Source organism: Vicugna pacos, chromosome 13, assembly GCF_048564905.1.
Source record: "Vicugna pacos chromosome 13, VicPac4, whole genome shotgun sequence".
Taxonomy (NCBI): Eukaryota; Metazoa; Chordata; class Mammalia; order Artiodactyla; family Camelidae; genus Vicugna; species Vicugna pacos.
In genome coordinates this window covers 42,024,923-42,044,687 of record NC_132999.1, presented here as the reverse complement: position 1 = coordinate 42,044,687, position 19,765 = coordinate 42,024,923, and the positions used below count along the sequence as shown (strand labels likewise).

The following is a 19,765-nucleotide window of genomic DNA, read 5'->3' as shown; positions in this document are numbered from 1 at the left end:
TGAAATTCTGATCTTCAGTCAGTATGTGACAACTGGACTATTTAAATATCATGTACTTTGAAGGTTATAAAATATCTTGAGAGTTATTGCAAGTCCTTTTTCATTGCTCCTTCCCTCTTCCAGCATAAAAACCTGCATTATTAACAGAGGTTTTTATTAATGGAGAACTTTGTCCCTTGATCTACAGGCTTTGGAAATTTTATACTATTTTTCAATAGCTTAATAGAATAGGGAAAAGATTTGGAGTTAGGTCTATTATTATTTTAACCATTATTAACAATGTTGTATATAAAATCCTTTGTTGATATCACATTGCCAAATTTTCTGTTTAGAGTTTGAGTTTTCATAGGAGTGAATAGGCTTTAAATTATAAGTATTTTACATGTGACAGTTCTATAACCTCCGTTTTTCTTGTTGGGAACAGGTCTGAAGGTTGAAGTGACTCATTGTGGAACAATGAGACGGAAATACCGTGTTTGTAATGTAACAAGAAGGCCTGCCAGTCATCAAACGTAAGAAAAGCTGGTGTTTGTCAGAGCAGAGATGATGTGAGGCAGCTTGCTCTAGTTAGTGGATTGGGAGTTTTGCTGGCTCTTAATGAGATAAGAGTTGTTAATGTGCAATTTTTTTTTCCAGCTTTCCTTTACAGTTAGAAAATGGCCAAACTGTGGAGAGAACAGTAGCACAGTATTTCAGAGAAAAGTATACTCTTCAGCTGAAGTACCCACACCTTCCGTGTCTACAAGTGGGGCAGGAACAGAAACATACCTATCTGCCACTAGAAGTAATGTGTTTAGGCTGTTTATTAATATCTTCTTATTTATCATTCTGTTGGGGTTTTCTTAATGACTGTAACTTACTTTATACTTTCACATTTATTTTGGAGATTGAACTGTTTTTAAATTTCATTTTCATCTAAATTTTCAGTTATGAAATAATACAGGGAAAAAATTAATCCCCTGTCCTAGTACTATAAATGTAACCACTGTTAGCATTTTGGTATACTTCTTTTCAGCCCTTTTATCCAATATACATTTTGCCTAATTATAATAATACTATAAAGCAGTGTTGTTTACCACTTTTTTACTTCACATGATATTAAAAAGAATTGGTTTAATGGAGTAGATTTTAAAATTTAATCTCACATGTAATTGGCACTCAGAATTTTTAAAAAAGATACATACATCAAGCACAAACCTTTTTTCCATTTGTAGGTCTGCAATATTGTGGCAGGGCAACGATGTATCAAGAAGCTAACAGACAATCAGACCTCCACAATGATCAAAGCAACAGCAAGATCTGCGCCAGATAGACAAGAGGAAATTAGCAGATTGGTTAGTACTTAGCCCTAGAAATGGAAATTGAAAACATATTGTGGACGGTGGGGCAAGGTATAGCTCAGTGGTAGAGTGCATGCTTAGCATGGACAAGGTCCTGGGTTCAATCCCCAGTACCACCACTGTCAGTCAATCAGTCAATTAATCAATCCATCCTCCCCACACCAGAAAAATAATTTTTTAAAGGGACAAACAAATAAATAAGCATAATTACCTCCTACCAAAAAAAAAAAACATTGGGGTAAGCTACTAAAGAACCGTGTCCTTACTACCATTTCATAAAGTATCAGAATTAAAAGAGATTATGGAAGTAATCTAGTGGTATTCTAGGAGTAAACCTTATTGGTTCTATGAGAAGCGTTAGATCCTTCTAATTTAACCCTAAGCTCTTTAGTTAGATCCAGAACAGATTCTCTCAGAACCAATGTTTCAGTTTAGTGAACTGGACCTTTATATCCTCCTACTTAAAGAGGAAGGGAAAAGGAAGAAAAGTCAAGGTATTATGATGAGCAATGGTGGGAGTCTTAACACGCCAAGTAGGATTGCTTAGCCCTAGTATCAACACTGGTGACTGTACAGGATGAGTAAAGAAATACAAGACCATATGGGATCTCTAAGGTGTCTCCTTGTTCTGAATGGGTAGAAAAGAAGAGATGTCAGTACCACCTTATACAACTGACAGAATAAGGCAAAATGAAAAATAAAGGCACCTGGATCTTATCTTACTGTCTTCTTGAATATCATGTAAATCACCCAAGTTAAGAGAAAAAAGTCCGGAAATATTAGTATTTACCCAAAATTAATTTAATAACACTTTTCAAAAACAATTTTAAAGATTGTTGGAAAAGGGTCACAGAACTGGCTCTTTCATTTTGTAAGCCAGTTACCCAAAAAAAGACCTTTTTTTTTTTCTGATAGTTCTGTTAAGAGTAGTTATTACATGATATTTAATTAGGAAAATACGGCTGGTTCTCACCATGGATTTTTCTCTGATCTACTATAACAAAATTTTAAAACCTTTAAGAGACTAGAACATCTCACTGTCTCTATAAAATTTTAATAACTAATTTGACTCATTTATTATAGCTTTTCTGTTCAGAGAGATAATATTGTACAGTGATTAAAAGCATAGGCTTTGGACTGTTAATAGCTGAGTTCAAAGTCTAACTTCTCCACTCATTTACTGATACTATTATTGCGTTATAAGTATAACGTCTGGCAGGCTAGTGCAGTGACTGAGAGTAGGAACTCTAGCATCAGAACGGTTTCAGATTGTATGTCACTTGCTTAGCTATGTGGTTTTAGGCCAATAATTTTACTTTACTAACCTTTAGTTTTGTCCTCTGTAAAATAAAGACGATAAAAGACTTTTATAGTGGTAAGTCATAATTAATTGTGAAATTTAATTGTAAAACATTTAGCACCAAGCACATTACCCAGCAAGTCTTGGAAGGTAGTAGTTATTGCTATTCTTTATAACCTCATAAAAATGAATGGCATTTAAGCTTGAAGAAAAGATACATTAGTGCCTAATTTAGAAAACAACTTTTCCTGCTTATTGTAGGGAAATTCTTCTTACATAGTTACATTATATAGTGTGTTTTAATAGATTGTTACTCAAAGACTTGAACACTGCCTTCTTTTTGTAACCTTTGCACTTTACCCTGAGACTAAATATGTTTTGAAAAAGAGTTATTATGGCACACTATAAGCATGAATTACACTTTGAGATCCAAGCCTATATTGAATTACAATAAGTTCTTTATCTTTGAACGTATGGATATATTATATAAAAGTTATAATCTGTATCTCAAACTGGCTTTTTTGTCTGTCACAAGTGTATCTTTTAAATTTTTAGTGTGCTATATTTTATCTGAAAATATGTAAGTAGATTTTGTATAATTTGTAAATCAAGTAATTAGGGAAAAAGCCTTAGGATTATCAATATTTGCTATCAAACTGTACATAAAATAAATTTTAATAGTGTACGTATAGATCCTTTGATTAGAAGTTTTTAACCATTTTTAGGTCAGGTATTTCTCTTGCAGTCTCTAGACTACCGTCCCCAAAATATATTAGGCTTAATCATACAAAATTACCATTTTCGTGAGTTATAAATAGTTAAAATTTCTTTTTAATCACTCTAATACATTGAAATGTTCTGTAAATTACCAGAAAGTTCAGCGACTTCCTGCAATCCACTCATGGTCTGTGGTCTCCAAGTTTAAGGTTCTCTGCTTTATAGTTGGGGTATCAATATCTAGAACTATTATAAAACATTGTTGACACATGAAGGAAAAAAAATAGATGGTTCTAAAGCAGGGGATTTGGGGGAATTTTGACAGTAACTACAAACTTTTTATGTTGGTAGGTAAGAAGTGCAAATTATGAAACAGATCCATTTGTTCAGGAGTTTCAATTTAAAGTTCGGGATGAAATGGCCCATGTAACCGGACGTGTACTTCCAGCGCCTATGCTCCAGTATGGAGGCCGGGTAAAAAACCTCTTGATAATTTTTAAATTATAAACATACAGTTTCTGTGTATGGAGAGAAGGACATCCTAGCTGAGTCTGGAATTTAGAAACATGTTTTATTGTTCTAACAGTTTTTAAGATGAGTGCCTTTGCTTGAGCTTTAGTAGAACTTTTATTTTTCTATGATAAAAATATAAGATACTGATTTAGAATAGCCTATTCCATATAGAATATCAAATAGATACCAGTTCAGCAATTCGAGATGCTTATTTTCAGCTCATTCAAATAAATTATATGTTAAGTATTTGTTCTTTTTTGCCTTTTTATTTCTTTTTTCTCTGTAGAATCGGACAGTAGCAACACCAAGCCACGGAGTATGGGACATGCGAGGGAAACAATTCCACACAGGAGTTGAAATCAAAATGTGGGCTATAGCTTGTTTTGCCACACAGAGGCAGTGCAGAGAAGAAATATTGAAGTAAGGCTTGTCATTAGTTTGGCTTTGGGACCTTTTTGTGTTTAAATTTTGTATTTCAGTTTAAATTACTCTGCTAATATTCTAACAAATATTGCCTCAATATGAAGTATATTTAATCACTGAACTTTTAAAAATGTTCCTTCTCGATAGTTTTACGTAAGATTCCTGAATTCGTTGGTTATAGCAAAATCACTGGCTTAGGAGTATCATTGGCTTTGATGGCAAATAGGTTAGGTTTAATTCCCAGGTTTGCTACTTCCTAGTTTTATTACTATGGATAATTTATTTAACTTCATTATGCTTCAGTTTTCACCTTTTAAAAATAGAGATAATAGGATCTATCTCCTGGATGAGGATTAAATACCATCCTTCTCAATTGAGTTCCTTGAAAGAGTCATTTAACTTCTCATTTTCACTTCCTTACTTTCCAAAATTTGGCCTTCATCTCCACCACTTTTCCTTTTCTCCAGATTCTTTGCCTCAACATCTAAGTGTTCAACAATCTTCTGTTTAAATTTAAAGTAAACCCCCACAAATCTTCAATTTTCATTTTACCCGATTTATTCTCTCAGGCTGCCAGTCTTCCATTCTCTCTCCTTCCTTAAAATCTTAGTGTTTGCTGAAACTGGTTCCTGGAAGATCCTAAAGATCTTTGTGCTTATCAATTCTAATTGATAAGCCATTCTCTTCTCAGTCGTTATTTTTCTCAAAATTTGTGCAGCATTAAGAGATAATTGATTAGCTTCTTGACAGTCTCTCCATTTTTGCCTTCCTGGTTTCTTTTTATCTCTGTAGCTTCCTTTCTTTATCACTTCTCCTTTGGTACTCTCAAGTCTTTGGGGCTTTGGCAGTCTCAAGGACTTCTGCTGGCACTCTTGTTTGAGGAGTCGTGCTGTTACGAAAAGAGTACCAGCTGCACTTGTGACTACCCCCACTAAAATTTTTAGGCTTCTCTTTTAAAAGAATAACATTAAAAATCAGTATGACATTTAAAATTTTTCATTCGCCTAAGTCCTTTCTCCATTTTCATATATTCTGGACAAAGAAACTGAAGCAGCGTATTCACTCTATCTCTGGTATTTTTTTTCCATTCCACTCATGCTGCTCTTTACTGAAAATGCCTCCTTTCTATCTCTGCTCTTCTAAATAATACCCAATCTTCTGTGATTTGTGATGCTAGAAATAATCCATGGTAGTAAACATAGTAGTTTATTAATATCCTCTGTTTGTACTTGTCACTTCCTGTGTAAAATAGAATTGTATTGTAATTATTTGTGTAAATTTATCTCCCTTCTAGAATCTACTTTTCTTAAGAAAATGTTTACTGTCTAATTTAAATCTCCACTAATAGATCCTATAAAGTATGATAATGAATAGTTCTTGAGTAACGTAGAGACCAGTTTACCCCAGATCAATTCAGAATTTGCTTTGCTTCCTTCGTGTGAGAAATAAAAATTTTTTTCTATTTAGTTTTGTTCCCTCCTTTTTATTACCTCCAGATCTCTAAATAGATGTCTGAAGGTTAACTTAGTATAGTTTTTTCTCCAAAGTTTTTATCCCCTGGCTTTCATATAAAATATCATGAGGAGGGCAGTTAAGTACAATGCTACGGTTATCTTACTTGACCTCCAGTGACCAAAGAAAACACCTCCAATTGTTTTTCAAGCTTCAAGTTATTCTTTTCATTTTACATTGGGCTTATGACTCTTGTTTAGGCTGACTGAAAATATTTAACTTCATACTTCTTGAATTAAATACTAACAAGGAAAAGGAGGAGAAGGGAATTCCTACAGACTTCATCTCTGTCCTGAGGGAATCAGTGTTTTTGAGCAAAGATCACTTAGATCCTTGACTTAGGACCTTATTTGTTTTAAAAACAAGTAAAGTGATTGTTAAACCCCGACATTATTACTTATTTATCCTAGGCTAAATGCAGAATTCTGTTTAAATATGGAATTACTAGTCTTTCATTTTTTCAGTATGGATAAAAATGCTTTCAAGTGCTGTCTGCCTCATTTGTTTTTAATTTTTTTTTTTAATCTTTTCTGAGGACAGAATCTTTTCTGCTATTCTAGTTTGAGATAGGTAATACTGTAGAAGGAAGTTCTGGACTAGGTCATAGTTTTGACTCTGCCATTTGCTAAGCATTTGACCTTGGTCCTTGGTCAAATACTTAATGTCCCTGAACTGTTTCCTGATCTATAAAATGGGAATGATACCCTACTTACCACTTTCTTATGAATTTGGTCAGGATACATTAGAAAATGTATAATAGCTTAAATTTATCAAACTTTTACACTGTATCTTGGGCAGTGTGTAAGTGCTTTACATGTATTATCTCGTTTAATCTTCATACCAACCCTATAATGGAAGTAATCATTTTACAGATGAGGAAAATTGAAAAATTTTGCCTGAAATTCCATAGCTAGTAAGTAATGGAACTAAGATTGGAACCTGTCATGCAAATTCTAGAGCTGATCTCTGAATAAGCACAGTCTATTACTAATGCCCTTTGTAAACTACCAAATGCCACATAACTGTATAGCAGTGTTCTTAGTTTGCAAAATAGATTACTAGCCATTGCCCTTACCTCTTCATATATGGAGCACACAAATCTTTGCTTTATTCTTTATTCCCTTCCCAAACTTTCCATTACTACTTTGTAGGTGTTGATAGCTAAACAAAGTTTTTATTTTTAGTGATTTCTCCTTCTAGGGGTTTCACGGACCAGCTGCGTAAGATTTCTAAAGATGCAGGGATGCCTATCCAGGGCCAGCCTTGCTTCTGCAAGTATGCACAGGGGGCAGACAGTGTGGAGCCCATGTTCCGGCATCTCAAGAACACTTACTCTGGGCTGCAGCTCATTATTGTCATCCTGCCAGGGAAGACGCCAGTGTATGGTAAGGATATCATATTAAGATTGCATTTTTCCCCAAGTACTCAATATTCCTTTTAGAGTTATGCTAACGATATTCTAAAATTTTCAAACATTAAAATGTATTTTATAGCTACAGTGTTTAAAATCATGTATTGCTACTATAAAAAGACAAATCAGTAGAGCAAACTCAATAGTCTAAGACCCTGTAAAAAGAATTTCTGTAGTTAAAGGAGGTATTACAAAAGAATGGTTAAGAGAAGAATTATTTATTAAAAATGTCATTGAGATATCTTGAATATCAGCATAATGTAGTGGTTGAAAGCACAGGGTCTGGAATCAGACTGTGCTGCTTAATACCCAGATATTGCCAGGTATACTGCATGTGTGATCTAGCTGAATTACTTAACCACACCAAGCCACACTGAGCCTTCCTCATATTTGAAATTAGGATGCTAAGAATATCTAACCCATGGAAGATTGTTGTAAGGCTTAAATAAATTTACATATGTAAACAGAGCCTAGGATATAGCACCTGACATATAATAAACACCCAGTAAATGTTAGCTGTTATTACTGTAAACAAATTAAAGTTTTTTTGAGATTAATAAGTTAAATATAAATCACTGAGTCATGGAAAAACACAAAGAAAGTATAATTTTCAAACTATTAAATGGAGTATAATAATTTACATTTAGAAATGATAGAATTCACAGACGAGAAGTGTTAGATTTGACTACATAAAAAAATTAAATTTTCTGTGTGTCACAGATGTATAACTAAAATTAAAAGGAAACCATAAACTGTGAAAAATATTTGCAATAAATGGAGACAATGAGGACTAGCTTATTATTATTCAAATACATCTGTTATTGCATTCAAAGGAACACATTTTTATATTCTTTTAGAGTAATGAGAAAAGACTATAAACCAAAATTTCTCAAGAAAAAACAAGTTAAGTATTTGAGAAAATGTTGGCTTTCACCAATAAAGTAAAAATTAATAAAAGGAAAATTTTTATGGTACTAAATTAGCAAATATGTTTAAATACTGTAATACCTAGTGCTTGTGAGTATGTAGTGAATCTAATATTTTAATACATTGTTGATGGCAGTATAAAGTGATAATATCCTTTCCTTGAAAGTATAAAAATGTGTTTTTAGTCAGAAATTCAATATTTCCAATTCCAAAAATGTGTTTTCAAAGGAAAGAATTTATAATGTAGAAAAATCTCTATGCATGAAATTTTCATACCTGTGATGTTAAAAAAAAACTGAGAACTGGTTTTAAATAATGAGTGCGTTGTAGTATGTTGGTGAACTGGTATGTAGTGATTAAAAATGATGGTTATAAAATTCAAAAGATACCTTTTAAGTAGTGGTAAAATGAGGAAGGTTTTAAACTCAAAGAATTTGTAAATTAAGGAAAGAACAAACAACTGAGCTGAAAAATAGGCAAATACCTGAAAGAGAAATACAGATGGTCAGTTACCTTATGACAGGATGCTTAACCTCATTAATTGTTAAAGAAATATGACCTAGTATTTTTCACCAATGATAACACCTATTTTGGGCAAAGCTGTTACTAAATATACATTCTTATACACTATTGATGGGAGGGAAAGTTGATATTACCACATCCTCCAAACTGGTGGTCTTGCCTGCATTCCTTTTAGTTCACTTTCAGTCCATTTTCTACACTACTTCACTGAGTGATTCACTCAGTGATTTTTCTAATTAATAGATTTCATTTTTTAGAATAATTTCAGGTTTACAGAAAAACTGAGCAGATAGTAGAGAGAGTTCCTACATACCCTTCCTCCCATCTGCACAGTTTTTCCTATTAACATCTTGTATTAATGTGGTACATTTAATGAACCAGTACTGATTAATTATTATTAACGTATTGCCACAGTTTACATTAAGGTTTAGTCTTAGTGTGTGCAAGTCTGTAGGTTTTAACAAATGCATGATGTCATGTATCTACTATTACAATATCAAAGAATAATTTCACTGCTCTAAAAATCCCGTGTGCATCTCTCCCTCCATCTCTTCAAACCGCTGACAACTGTTGGTCTTTTTATGTCCCTCTAGTTTTGCCTTTTCTAAATGTCATATAGTTGGAGTCATATGATCTGTACCCTTTTCTAATTGGCTTCTTTCACTTAGCAATATTTAAGATTCTACCATGTCTTTTTGTGGCTTGCTAAGTCATTTCTTTTTAATGGTGAATAATATTCCATTATATGGATGTACTACAGTTTGTTATACATTTACTTGTTAAAGGATATCTTGATTGCTTCCAATTGGGGGCAATTATAAATAATGCTGCTGTAAACATTTACGTGCAGGATTTTGTGTGGACAAAACTTTCCAACTCAGTTTGGTAAATAAGTGGGAGCACAATTGCTGTATCAGATGGAAAGACTGCCAAATTGTCTTCCAAAGTAGCGGTACCATTTTGTATTCCCACCAGCAATGAATGAGAGTTCCTATTGCTCTGCATCCTCTTCAGCATTTGCTGTTGTCAGGTTTTTGGATTTTAGCAGTTCTAATAGATGTGTAGTGGTATCTTACTATTATTTTAATTTGCAGTTCCTTAATAACACATACTATTGAGCATCTTTTCATATGCTTATTTACCATCTGTATATCTTTGATGGAGTGTCTATTCCAATTTTTTGCTCATTTTTTAATTGATGTGTTTTCTTATTGTCAGTTTTAAGAGCTCTTTGTATGTTTGACTGTGGTTCTTTATCAGATACATATTTTTGCGATTTTTTTCCTCCCAGGCTGTGGCTTGTCTTCTCTTAATAGTGTCTTTTGTAGAGCCCAAGTTTTAAATTTTAATAAAGTCATCAATTTTTTTCTTTCACGGATCCTTTTTGGTATTATATTTAAAGGCTTATTGCCAAACCCAAGGTCACCTAAGTTTTCTGTGTTGTCTTCTAGTAGTTTTATAGTTTTCCTTTTTGCATACAGGTTTATAATCCATTTTGACTTAATTTTTGTGAAAGATATAAGGTCTGTATCTCGATTCATTTTTTTGCATGTGGATGTCCAGTTGTTCCAGCACCGTTGGAAAAACTATCTTTCTCTATTAAATAACCTTTGCTATGTTGTCAAAGATTGATTGACTATATTTGTATGAGCCTATTTTTGGACTCTTTATTTTGTTCCATTGGTCTGTATGTCCATTCGTTTGCTAACACCACACTGTCTTGATTAATGTAACTTTGTGGTAAGTCTTGAAGGCCGATAGTGTCAGTTTCTGACTTTGTTCTTCCTCCCTACTAATTACTATTACTATTAGTTAATAAGTTTCTTGCCTCTCTAAACATTAGAGTCATTTTGTCAGTATCACAAAATAACTTGCTGAGATTTTTATTGGGATTACATTGAATCTGTAGATCAAGCTGGGAAGAATTGACAATGTTAAGTCTTTTGTCCTTGAACATGGCAAGTCTGTATTCAGAGCTTCTTTGATTTCTTGTATCAGAGTTTCATAGTTTCCTCATTTATACAAGTATACCTTAGGTATACCTAAGTATACTGGTTTTTTTCTTTTGGTATTAGTGTATATGGTATTGTGTTTTTAATTTAAAATTTTAGTTGTTCATTTTTAGTATTTAGGAAAGCAGTTGACTTTCATATATTTATTTTGTATCCTGTAACCTTACTATAACAACTTATTAGTTCCAGGAAGCTTTTTGTCAATTTTAGGAGGATTTTCTGCATAAATAATCACTTTCCCTGTGAACAAAGACAGTTTTTTTTTTCCTCCCTGTCTGTCCACTTTTATATCCTTTTCCTTGCACTAGCTAGGACTTTCATTACAATGTTGAAAAGCAGTGGTGAGAGGAGACATCCTTGCCTTGTTCCTAATCTAAGAGGGAAGACATCTAGTTTTTTCAGCAGTAAGCATATTGTTAGCTATAAGCTTTCCGTAGTTGTTTTTTGTCAAGTTGAGGAAATTCCCCTGTAATCCAGATTTGCTGAGGGTTTTTATTATGAATGGATGATAGTTTGTCAGAGGTTTTTTTCTGTATCTATTGATATGATCATACAATTTTTCTTCTTTTTTCTCTTAATATGATCGATTAATTGATTTTCAAATAATGAGCCCAGCCTTGCATGCCTGGAATAAATCCCACTTGGTCATGATATGTAATTCTTCTACTTTGTTGGATTCAATTTGGTAATATTTTGTTGAGGATTTTTGCATCTGTGTTCATAATAGATACTGATCTGTAGTTTTCCTCTCTTGTTATATCTTTATCTGGTTTGGGTATTAGGGTAATTTTGGCCTCAGAATAAGTTAGGGTATATTTCCTCTGCTTCTATATTCTGGAACACATTGTAGAGAATTGTTATCATTTCTTCCTTGAATGTTTAGTAGAATCACCAGTGAAACCATCTGGGCCTGGTACTTTCCTTTTTTTGGAAAGTTACTAATTATTGATTCAATTTCTGTAATAGATACAGGCCTACTCAGGTTATCTGTTTCTTCTGTGTGAGATTTGACAGTGTCATTTCAGAGTTGGTCCACTTTATGTAAGTTAATAATTTATAGGCCTAGAGTTGTTCATAATGATCTTTTATTATTCTTTAACCTTGGGGCCAGGGACCCTTTTTTCATTTCATTAATAGTTTCTGTCTTCTTTCTTGAGTAGTCTCGCTAGAGGTTTATCAATTTTTTTCATCTTTTCAAAAATGTTTTTGGTTTCCTTGACTTTCTCTATTGATTTTTTGTTTTCAATTTCATTGATTTCTGCTGTTAATTGTTAATATTTTTTTCCTTCTGCTTGTTCTAGGTCTGTATTGTTCTTCTTTTTCTATTTTCCCAAGGTAGAAACATAGATGGTTAATTTTAGATCTTTTCTAATATATGCATTCAGTGCCATCAATTTTTCTCTTAAGTACTGCTTTCACTGCATCCCACTAATTTTGATAAGTTGTATTTCATTTTCATTTAGTTCAAAATATCTTTAAATCCCTCAGGAATTTCTCTTTAACCCATATGTTATGTAGAATTATGTTGTTTAATATGCAGGTATTTGGGGATTTCCTGGCTATCTTTCCATTACTGATATCTAGTTTAATTCCATTGTGGTCTGAGACCATATTTTGTGTGATTTCCATTCTTTCAAATTTGTTGAGGTGTGTTACTGGACCGAAATGTGGTCTATCTTGGTGAATATTCCCTGTGAGCTTGAGAAGCATGTATATTATGCTGTTATTGGGTGAAGTATTTTATAAATGACTCAGAATCAGTTGATTGATGGTGCTGTTCAAGTCAGCCATATCCTTTGATCTTCTACCTGCTGGATCTGTCAATTACTGGATCAAAGTGTGTTGAAGTCTCCACTATAATAGAGGATTTGTCTGTTTCTCCTTGCCAATTCTATCAGTTTTGGCCTCATTTATTTTGGAATTCTTTTCTTAGCAGCATACGTATTAAAGATTGTACTGTCTTCTTAAAGAATTGACCCTTTTATTGATATGGAAGACCACCCTTTATCTCTGATAATCTTCCTAGTTCTGAAATTTATGTGTGAAAATAATATAGCTACTCCAGTTTTCTTTTCCTTGGTGTTAGCATGGTATATCTTTCTGTATCACTTTATTTTAAGCTGTATCTTTATATTTAAAGTTGGTCTCTTTTTTTCCCTTTTCCAGTTTTAATTGAGCATTTTATGTTATTCGGTTTTCTCTCCTCTCTTATCATATCAATTATACTTGTTTTTAAAAAATTTTTAGTAGTTTCCCTAGAGTTTGCAGTATACGTTTATAGCTAATCTAAGTTCACTTTCAAGTAATTCTATACTATTTCACAAATATTGTAGATGCTTTATGACAGGGTATTCCCAGTTCCTCCTGCCCGTCCCTTAACAGTATTGCTGTCATTCATTTCACTTATCCATAAGGTATAACCACCCAATATATTGTTGCTATTATTATTTTGAACAGTTATCTATTAGTTCAATTATGAATAAGAAAATAAAATATTTTATTTTACTTTTTTTATTCCTTCTCTGACCTTCCTTTCTTTAATATATATCTGGACTTTTTTTTAATTTTCCTTCTCTTCTGAAAAACATCTTTTGTCATTTCTTGGAAGGCAAAGTATACTGTCAACAAATTCCCTTAGTTTTTATTTGTCTGAGAAGGTATTTCCCCTTCACTTTTTAAAAAATTATTTGCTTATGTTTACTTATAAATCAGATTATCCACTCACATAGTTACCAGTGTTAAAAATAATTCCGAAATTCTTATTTTCAGAAACAGCCCCTTTATAGCCTTTATCTCATTTGTTTTTCTCATAGAAAAACTCTTTCATCATTTGCCACTTTTTTAATTTAATTTTTGGTTTTTGAGTGTGGCTACCTATTTCATCCTCTTCTGTAGTATTGCCCTCTTTTGCCAGAGCCCTGGAATCTCTATATTTGTCATGTTGGTATAGGTGATACCTTCCTTAAGTTAATCATTTGGTGTCAGATTTTGATTGTGGTTTTCATTCCTTCTGAGGTACTGTTTTCATGGGAGTGTTCCTTAGTTAGCTACTTTTTAACAAGTTTCTGTGTGTGTGTGGTAAAATATACATAACATAAAATTTACCATTTTAACAGTTTTTAAGTGTGCAATTCAGTGGCATTAAGTATATTCACAGCATTGTGCGCCATCACCACTATCCATTTCCAGAACTTTTTCATTGACTCAGACAGAACCTCTATACCCATTAAACAATAACTCCCCATTCCCCTACCCACCAACCCCTGGTAACCTCTACTCTACTTTCTGTCTCTGAATTTTCCTATGCTAGTAACTCATATAAATGGAAGCATATAATACTTGTCCTTTTGTTTCTGGCTTATTTCACTTAAGGTAACGTCCTCAAGATTTATCTATGTTGTGGCATGTATTAGAATTTTATTAGCCTTTTAACAGGTTTACAGTTCAGTGACATTAAAAACATTCACATTTTGGGGCATCCATCACCACCATTCATTCATCTCCAGAATTTTTTCATCATCCCTATCTGAAACTCTGCACTTACTAAACAGTAACTCCCCAACTCCCCTCTCTCCCCTCAAACCCTAGAAACCTGTGTTCTTTTTGTCTCTATGAATTTGACTATTCTGGTTACCTCACATAAATGAATTACAGTTTTTCAGTTTGTTCAGCTTTTTATTGTTGTGAGGTAGGGAGTGATGACTTCTAAGATTTTACATGTTGATACTATAACCAACGTCCAGAGTAAAATTTTTAAAATACAGATCTGATTGGGTCTCCTTCCCTGTCACCCCCACTTCAGTAGTTTTTCATTATATAATTGATAAAATTGATATTTAAAATTATCTTCCAAGGGTTTGCATGCTCTAATCCATGAATTCCTACCTCTTCAGAATTCAGTTCACTTTATGCTCTTTTTTCCCCACAGAAACTCTTTGTTCACCCTCTTCCTTCTACCTGTATTACTTCTCATAACTCATCTTCTTCCCTTCACCAACTAAATGTACATTATTCTTTTGAATTTTAGTTAAGACATCCCTTCCATCCAGAAGCTCTACCTGCCCTCTCTGACAAGGTCAAATTCTCTCACTTTTATTGTCTTATAGCACCTTGTATCACTCCTTTATGTTGTTTCATAGTTGTAATGTTAAATTTGAAGTTATTTAATTAATGCCTATTTCTCTGACTAGACTGTACTTTCTAAGAGCAAGAAGAATTTCTCTCTTGAGTAACCAGAGCTTCACACAGTGCTAGCATGTTTAGGTAGACATTAAACATTTGTAGAATGAATGAATAAACCTTTTTGGAGGGTAATTTGTCAGTATCTGTTAAAATGTTAAATTTTTATGTATACCTCTGACTCCTCAATTCTACCTGAGGAAATTAATCCTGAAGCTATAGTTATATCAACCAAACAAAAGTAAATATACAAGGAGGTTACTCATAGCATTGTTTGAAATAATGAAAACCTGAAACAGGCTAAATATATGTCAGTATATGAGTGGTTAGGAACCTTATGGCATTTAAAAACAGAATAACTGCTGCCATTATAAATAATAGAGTCATCTTTATAAGAAGGTATATACACTGAACTTATGGTAATTACAGTGACAGAGGAAAGGAACAGGGTAAAAGCCTATTTATACTGTAATACTTCTATAAATTTTGAAGAATAGGATTGAAATCTGTAAATATACTGTGATTATAACTGCATTAAAATAATATAAATGAGAAAATTATTAGAAGAGAGTACAATTAAATGCTAAAAAGGGATTATATATATTTTTCTCTGGTTTTTCAGTTATTGTGGTTAAGCTGTTCTTATGATGACAAAATATGCTTTTTTAAAATTTTTTATTGAAGTGTAGTTGATTTACAATGTTAGTTTCAGATGTACAGCAACGTGATTCAGTTATACACGTACATACATACATATATATATTCTTTTCAGATTCTTTTCCATTTGTATATTATAAGAAATTGAATATAGTTTGTGCTATTCAGTAGGTTATCCTTTCTTACATGTGAAGAAAAAATGGAAAAATTATCACTAAATATTTAAGCTAATCTTCAAGGCAATATACTTTAAATTTTAATAGCCTTGTTTTAGTATTGATATAATTTGGGGGATCCTGCAGTACAATGATGTATTTCGCAGAGGGAAACCTACATAGCAGCTTAATTTTGAGTAAAATTTGACCTTTTTCTAACTAGAGGTATTTGTATTTGTTCCTTAGCGGAGGTGAAACGTGTCGGAGATACACTTTTGGGTATGGCTACGCAGTGTGTTCAAGTCAAGAATGTAATAAAAACATCCCCTCAAACGCTCTCAAACCTGTGCCTAAAGATAAATGTTAAACTCGGAGGGATCAATAATATTCTTGTACCTCATCAAAGGTAAAATAAGTGAATCACATAATAAAATATTCATTATTTTTCATATCTTAGTTTTTCTATATATTGCCACGTCTAACATCTGTGTAAGGAGACAGGTTTGATGATTCCTGCCGTAGGAGATAAGTGGACATTATGGCAAAAAGTTAAGAGTTTGGATTGACAAGAGTTAAAAGATTCCATTGTGAAAAATCCGCTTCCACCTCCATTTTCATTTAGTATGCAAAGTACCTTTTTCCCTAGCTAGAAAGTATTGAGAACTTTATTTATAATAATTTCTCACTAGCGACCCCAGCTTGAAGAATCTTCTCTTTGTTTGATAGTTGTCTTTAATCATCTTCAATCACGAACCTACTCACTTACCTAGAAAGTGAAGGAAGAAAGGAGGGGCTTGGGCGGGGGCGGGGAGGGGAGGCACATGTCAATGAAGTAAATCAGCCATATCAACTCCTGCTGGAGTCACTGAGACAACAGTTGTTAACTGTTAGATCACCATCTTGTCTCAGAGTTCTTAGGCTATATGGGGCATGATGACCTAGAAACAGGGTGCTGGGAAGAGACAGTTATTTGGGGAATGAAATGATAGGTTTCCTTTTAATAGTTGAAGCAATTAGGGCTCTAAAAAGTTAAATATCTTGACCAGTGTGCACCACAAATAAGCATTAGAGTAAGGATGGGACCTGTGTATGTTTGACACAGAATCTCTTTTCCTGTTTTTCCATGTTGCCTCTATTTTCCATCCCTATTAAATATGAGATTCATAAATGAGATGAATGTAGAGTTTTAGCAACAAGTCCAAGAACTAAGAGAAGCAGTCATTTGAATCTTAAAGGATATAGTTTTAAAATAAAATGAGCTACTAGCTACTTTATGACTATTAAATACGTTACTCAAATTTTATACTTTTGGTTATAGGTCCCATAATCCCTCCCAGTGTAGTTTAATGATTGTTTTTCTCCTTGAGAGATTACATTGGCTTAAAATGTAAGTAGATTAAAGAAAGATTGATATAAATTGGTGGATTAATAAGAGGAAGTTTATCGTTTTATGCCTGTTATGAAAAATGCTAGCAGCAATTGCCCTTTGTAACCAGCAGCACCACTGCTTAAGGCAGAAAACTGCTCTGAATAAGACATTGGGTAGATCCCTTACGACAACTTTTACTTCATTTACTTAGGGATTCATGAATTAAGAGAATAAAGCTGTCAGTAGTTCAGGCCTATGAAGCTGTCTATAAAGGACCTCCACTGTGCTATACCAGCAACCTATAATTGTGTTGCAGTAGTATGAAACAGATAACTGGATAATGAGAAAAAATGAATTATCTAACTCTTTGTGTTTAAGACCATCTGTGTTCCAGCAACCAGTGATCTTTTTGGGAGCAGACGTCACTCATCCACCAGCTGGTGATGGGAAGAAGCCTTCAATTGCTGCTGTAAGTGTCATTAGGCACTTTTATCTTATCTAAAGTTTATACAAAGATCAACATTTTGGTTTCAACTTTTTGAATTTTAGTATTTTCTTTGAAACCAACTTTTATAAATATAAAGTTTTTAAAATATATTTATGAAGTTTTATAAATATATATCTATTTATAGACATAGCTAGGGCCAACTTTTAAATGTTCTTTGGGTTTTTGAAAAGAATGATTATTCTCTGATTTGGAGGCTACAGGTTCCGTATGTATCTGTTAAATCAAGTTTATTAATATTACTCAGCTTGTCTGTATCCTACTTTAATTTGAACTCTTCATGTTGTATATTTTCAGTTACTTTTTGTAATTCAAAAAGTTTAATGTATTTTAGTAGTGTCTTTGTTACAGAAATGTGCATTACCTATAAGCTTGGTGGATTGTGTTTTTTTTCAGTGTATCTGCCACTTTTGTCCAATTAAATACTTTGCATTTGAATTCTTTGTTTAATACTGCCCCTCTTACTTTTAATATCTGCCCGTTCTATCTTTTGCCCACTTTTACATTTGTAACCTTTCTATGTCAATTCAAAAACTGTATTTCTTATAAACTTCATAAAGCCAGCTATTTTACCCAACTTGAAAATTGCTTGACTTTAACAAATGCCAACATTGTGAAAATGTCAATATTTTTAGGCATACTTGATAAATTTCAGAAATTACACAAACTTTTTATGTTTTTTCTATCATTCATTATAAACTACATTTTAATTTTAAAAATCTAATAAATCTTAATCCTTGAAAATTATAGTAATATTAAATTTTTATTTATTATTCTAAGCTACTTTTATTAGTGAAGAAAATTAACTTTTATTTATTAATAAATTACATAATCTTTGTATTCTTAATGTTATGCATAAATTGTGTACATTTCAAGGGTCCTAGAGGTAGTATTGAGCCATCTCTGATATTCATTAAACTATTCTTATAGAAGATAAAATGATAAAAAATTCAAGAGACTCAACTTTGGATTTGCCTTTTTTGCAGTTATTTTCCAAGAAAGTTTAAACATATTTAGATTCTTTGAAAATTCTGGGTTGTCATTGTCCTTTTTTGCTAAATCCATTTTTACCAAATATCCACTTTCTTTTATGATTATCAGAGGTTTTGTAAGTAGGATTTGATTCTTTTTGCTGTATGTCTTCTATTCCCAAAAACTTAGACTAGTGTGAGAAACAATGTAAGTAATAAATGCCACGTAGTATAATAGATACTACCATGATAGTGATATAAATTAAAATTAAGCATGCAGAAATCTAGTGTGTTTGGGGATATTCCAGATGCAGGGAATTGGAATGTAATACAGTAGGTTGTTGGGCTAGTAAGATTTTGTGAGGATTTTTTTTTCCCCATCAGAAGGGGTATGGATTTATTTTTTTTAGTAGTGAGAAAGAAAAGGTCACACTTCCTTTTTTTTTAACATAGAGAAGATAAAGAAAAAGCAGATACAATTCCATGTACATAAGTAAGCAGCAAGTTCTGGCTCACTTTTTTTTAAAACACTTGATTATTTTCTAATCTGACCTGAGACAAGAGAAATATAAGAATTTTCCATGTTTTGGTTTCTAGTAAGACATTTAAATTACTGACAGGAATTTGATACTCTTGAAATACTGTTTACTTTTATTTATTTATGTTGTAATTGAAGTATAATTGACATATAATATTATTTTAGTTTTAAATGCACATGATTTAATATTCATATATGTATTACAAAATGATCACTACAATAAGTCTAGTTAACGTCTATCACCATGCATATCTACAGATTTTTTTCTTGAGATGAGAACTTTTAAGATTTACTCTCTTAGCAGTTTTCAAACATGCAATACAGTATTAACTATAGTCACTCTGCCATATGTGACATCCCCATGGCTTATTTATTTTACATCTAGAAGTTTGTACCTTTTGACCCATTTCACCCATACCCCACCCCTCTGGCAACCACTAGTCTAATCTCTTATCTGTGAACTGATTTGGAGTTTTTTATTTGTTTTTTGTTTTTAAATTCCACATATAAGTAACATCATATGGCATTTGTCTTTTTCTGTCTGACTTATTTCACTTAGCATAATGCCCTCAGGGTCCATCCATGTTGTCAAAAATGGCAAGCTTCCGTTTTTAATGGCTGAATAATATTCTGTTTTATGTATATGCCACATTTTCTTCATTCATTCGTCCTTGTACATTTAGATTGTTTCCATGTCTTAGGTATTGTAAATAA

The 19,765-nt window shown here is 32.7% G+C and overlaps 1 protein-coding gene across 2 annotated transcripts in view; it reads left to right on the top strand.

Annotated features, from left to right (window-relative positions):
• LOC102541657 (protein argonaute-3) overlaps positions 1–19,765 on the top strand; it is a 96,188-nt gene that overhangs the window by 62,031 nt on the left and 14,392 nt on the right. For both annotated transcript variants that reach the window (XM_006212689.4, XM_072974802.1), the window contains 8 exons: positions 425–512; positions 637–784; positions 1,215–1,334; positions 3,709–3,831; positions 4,157–4,290; positions 7,006–7,190; positions 15,915–16,074; positions 17,416–17,506. In XM_006212689.4, the coding sequence (XP_006212751.1) occupies positions 425–512; positions 637–784; positions 1,215–1,334; positions 3,709–3,831; positions 4,157–4,290; positions 7,006–7,190; positions 15,915–16,074; positions 17,416–17,506 (1,049 nt within the window). The remainder of the gene's footprint in view (positions 1–424; positions 513–636; positions 785–1,214; positions 1,335–3,708; positions 3,832–4,156; positions 4,291–7,005; positions 7,191–15,914; positions 16,075–17,415; positions 17,507–19,765) is intronic.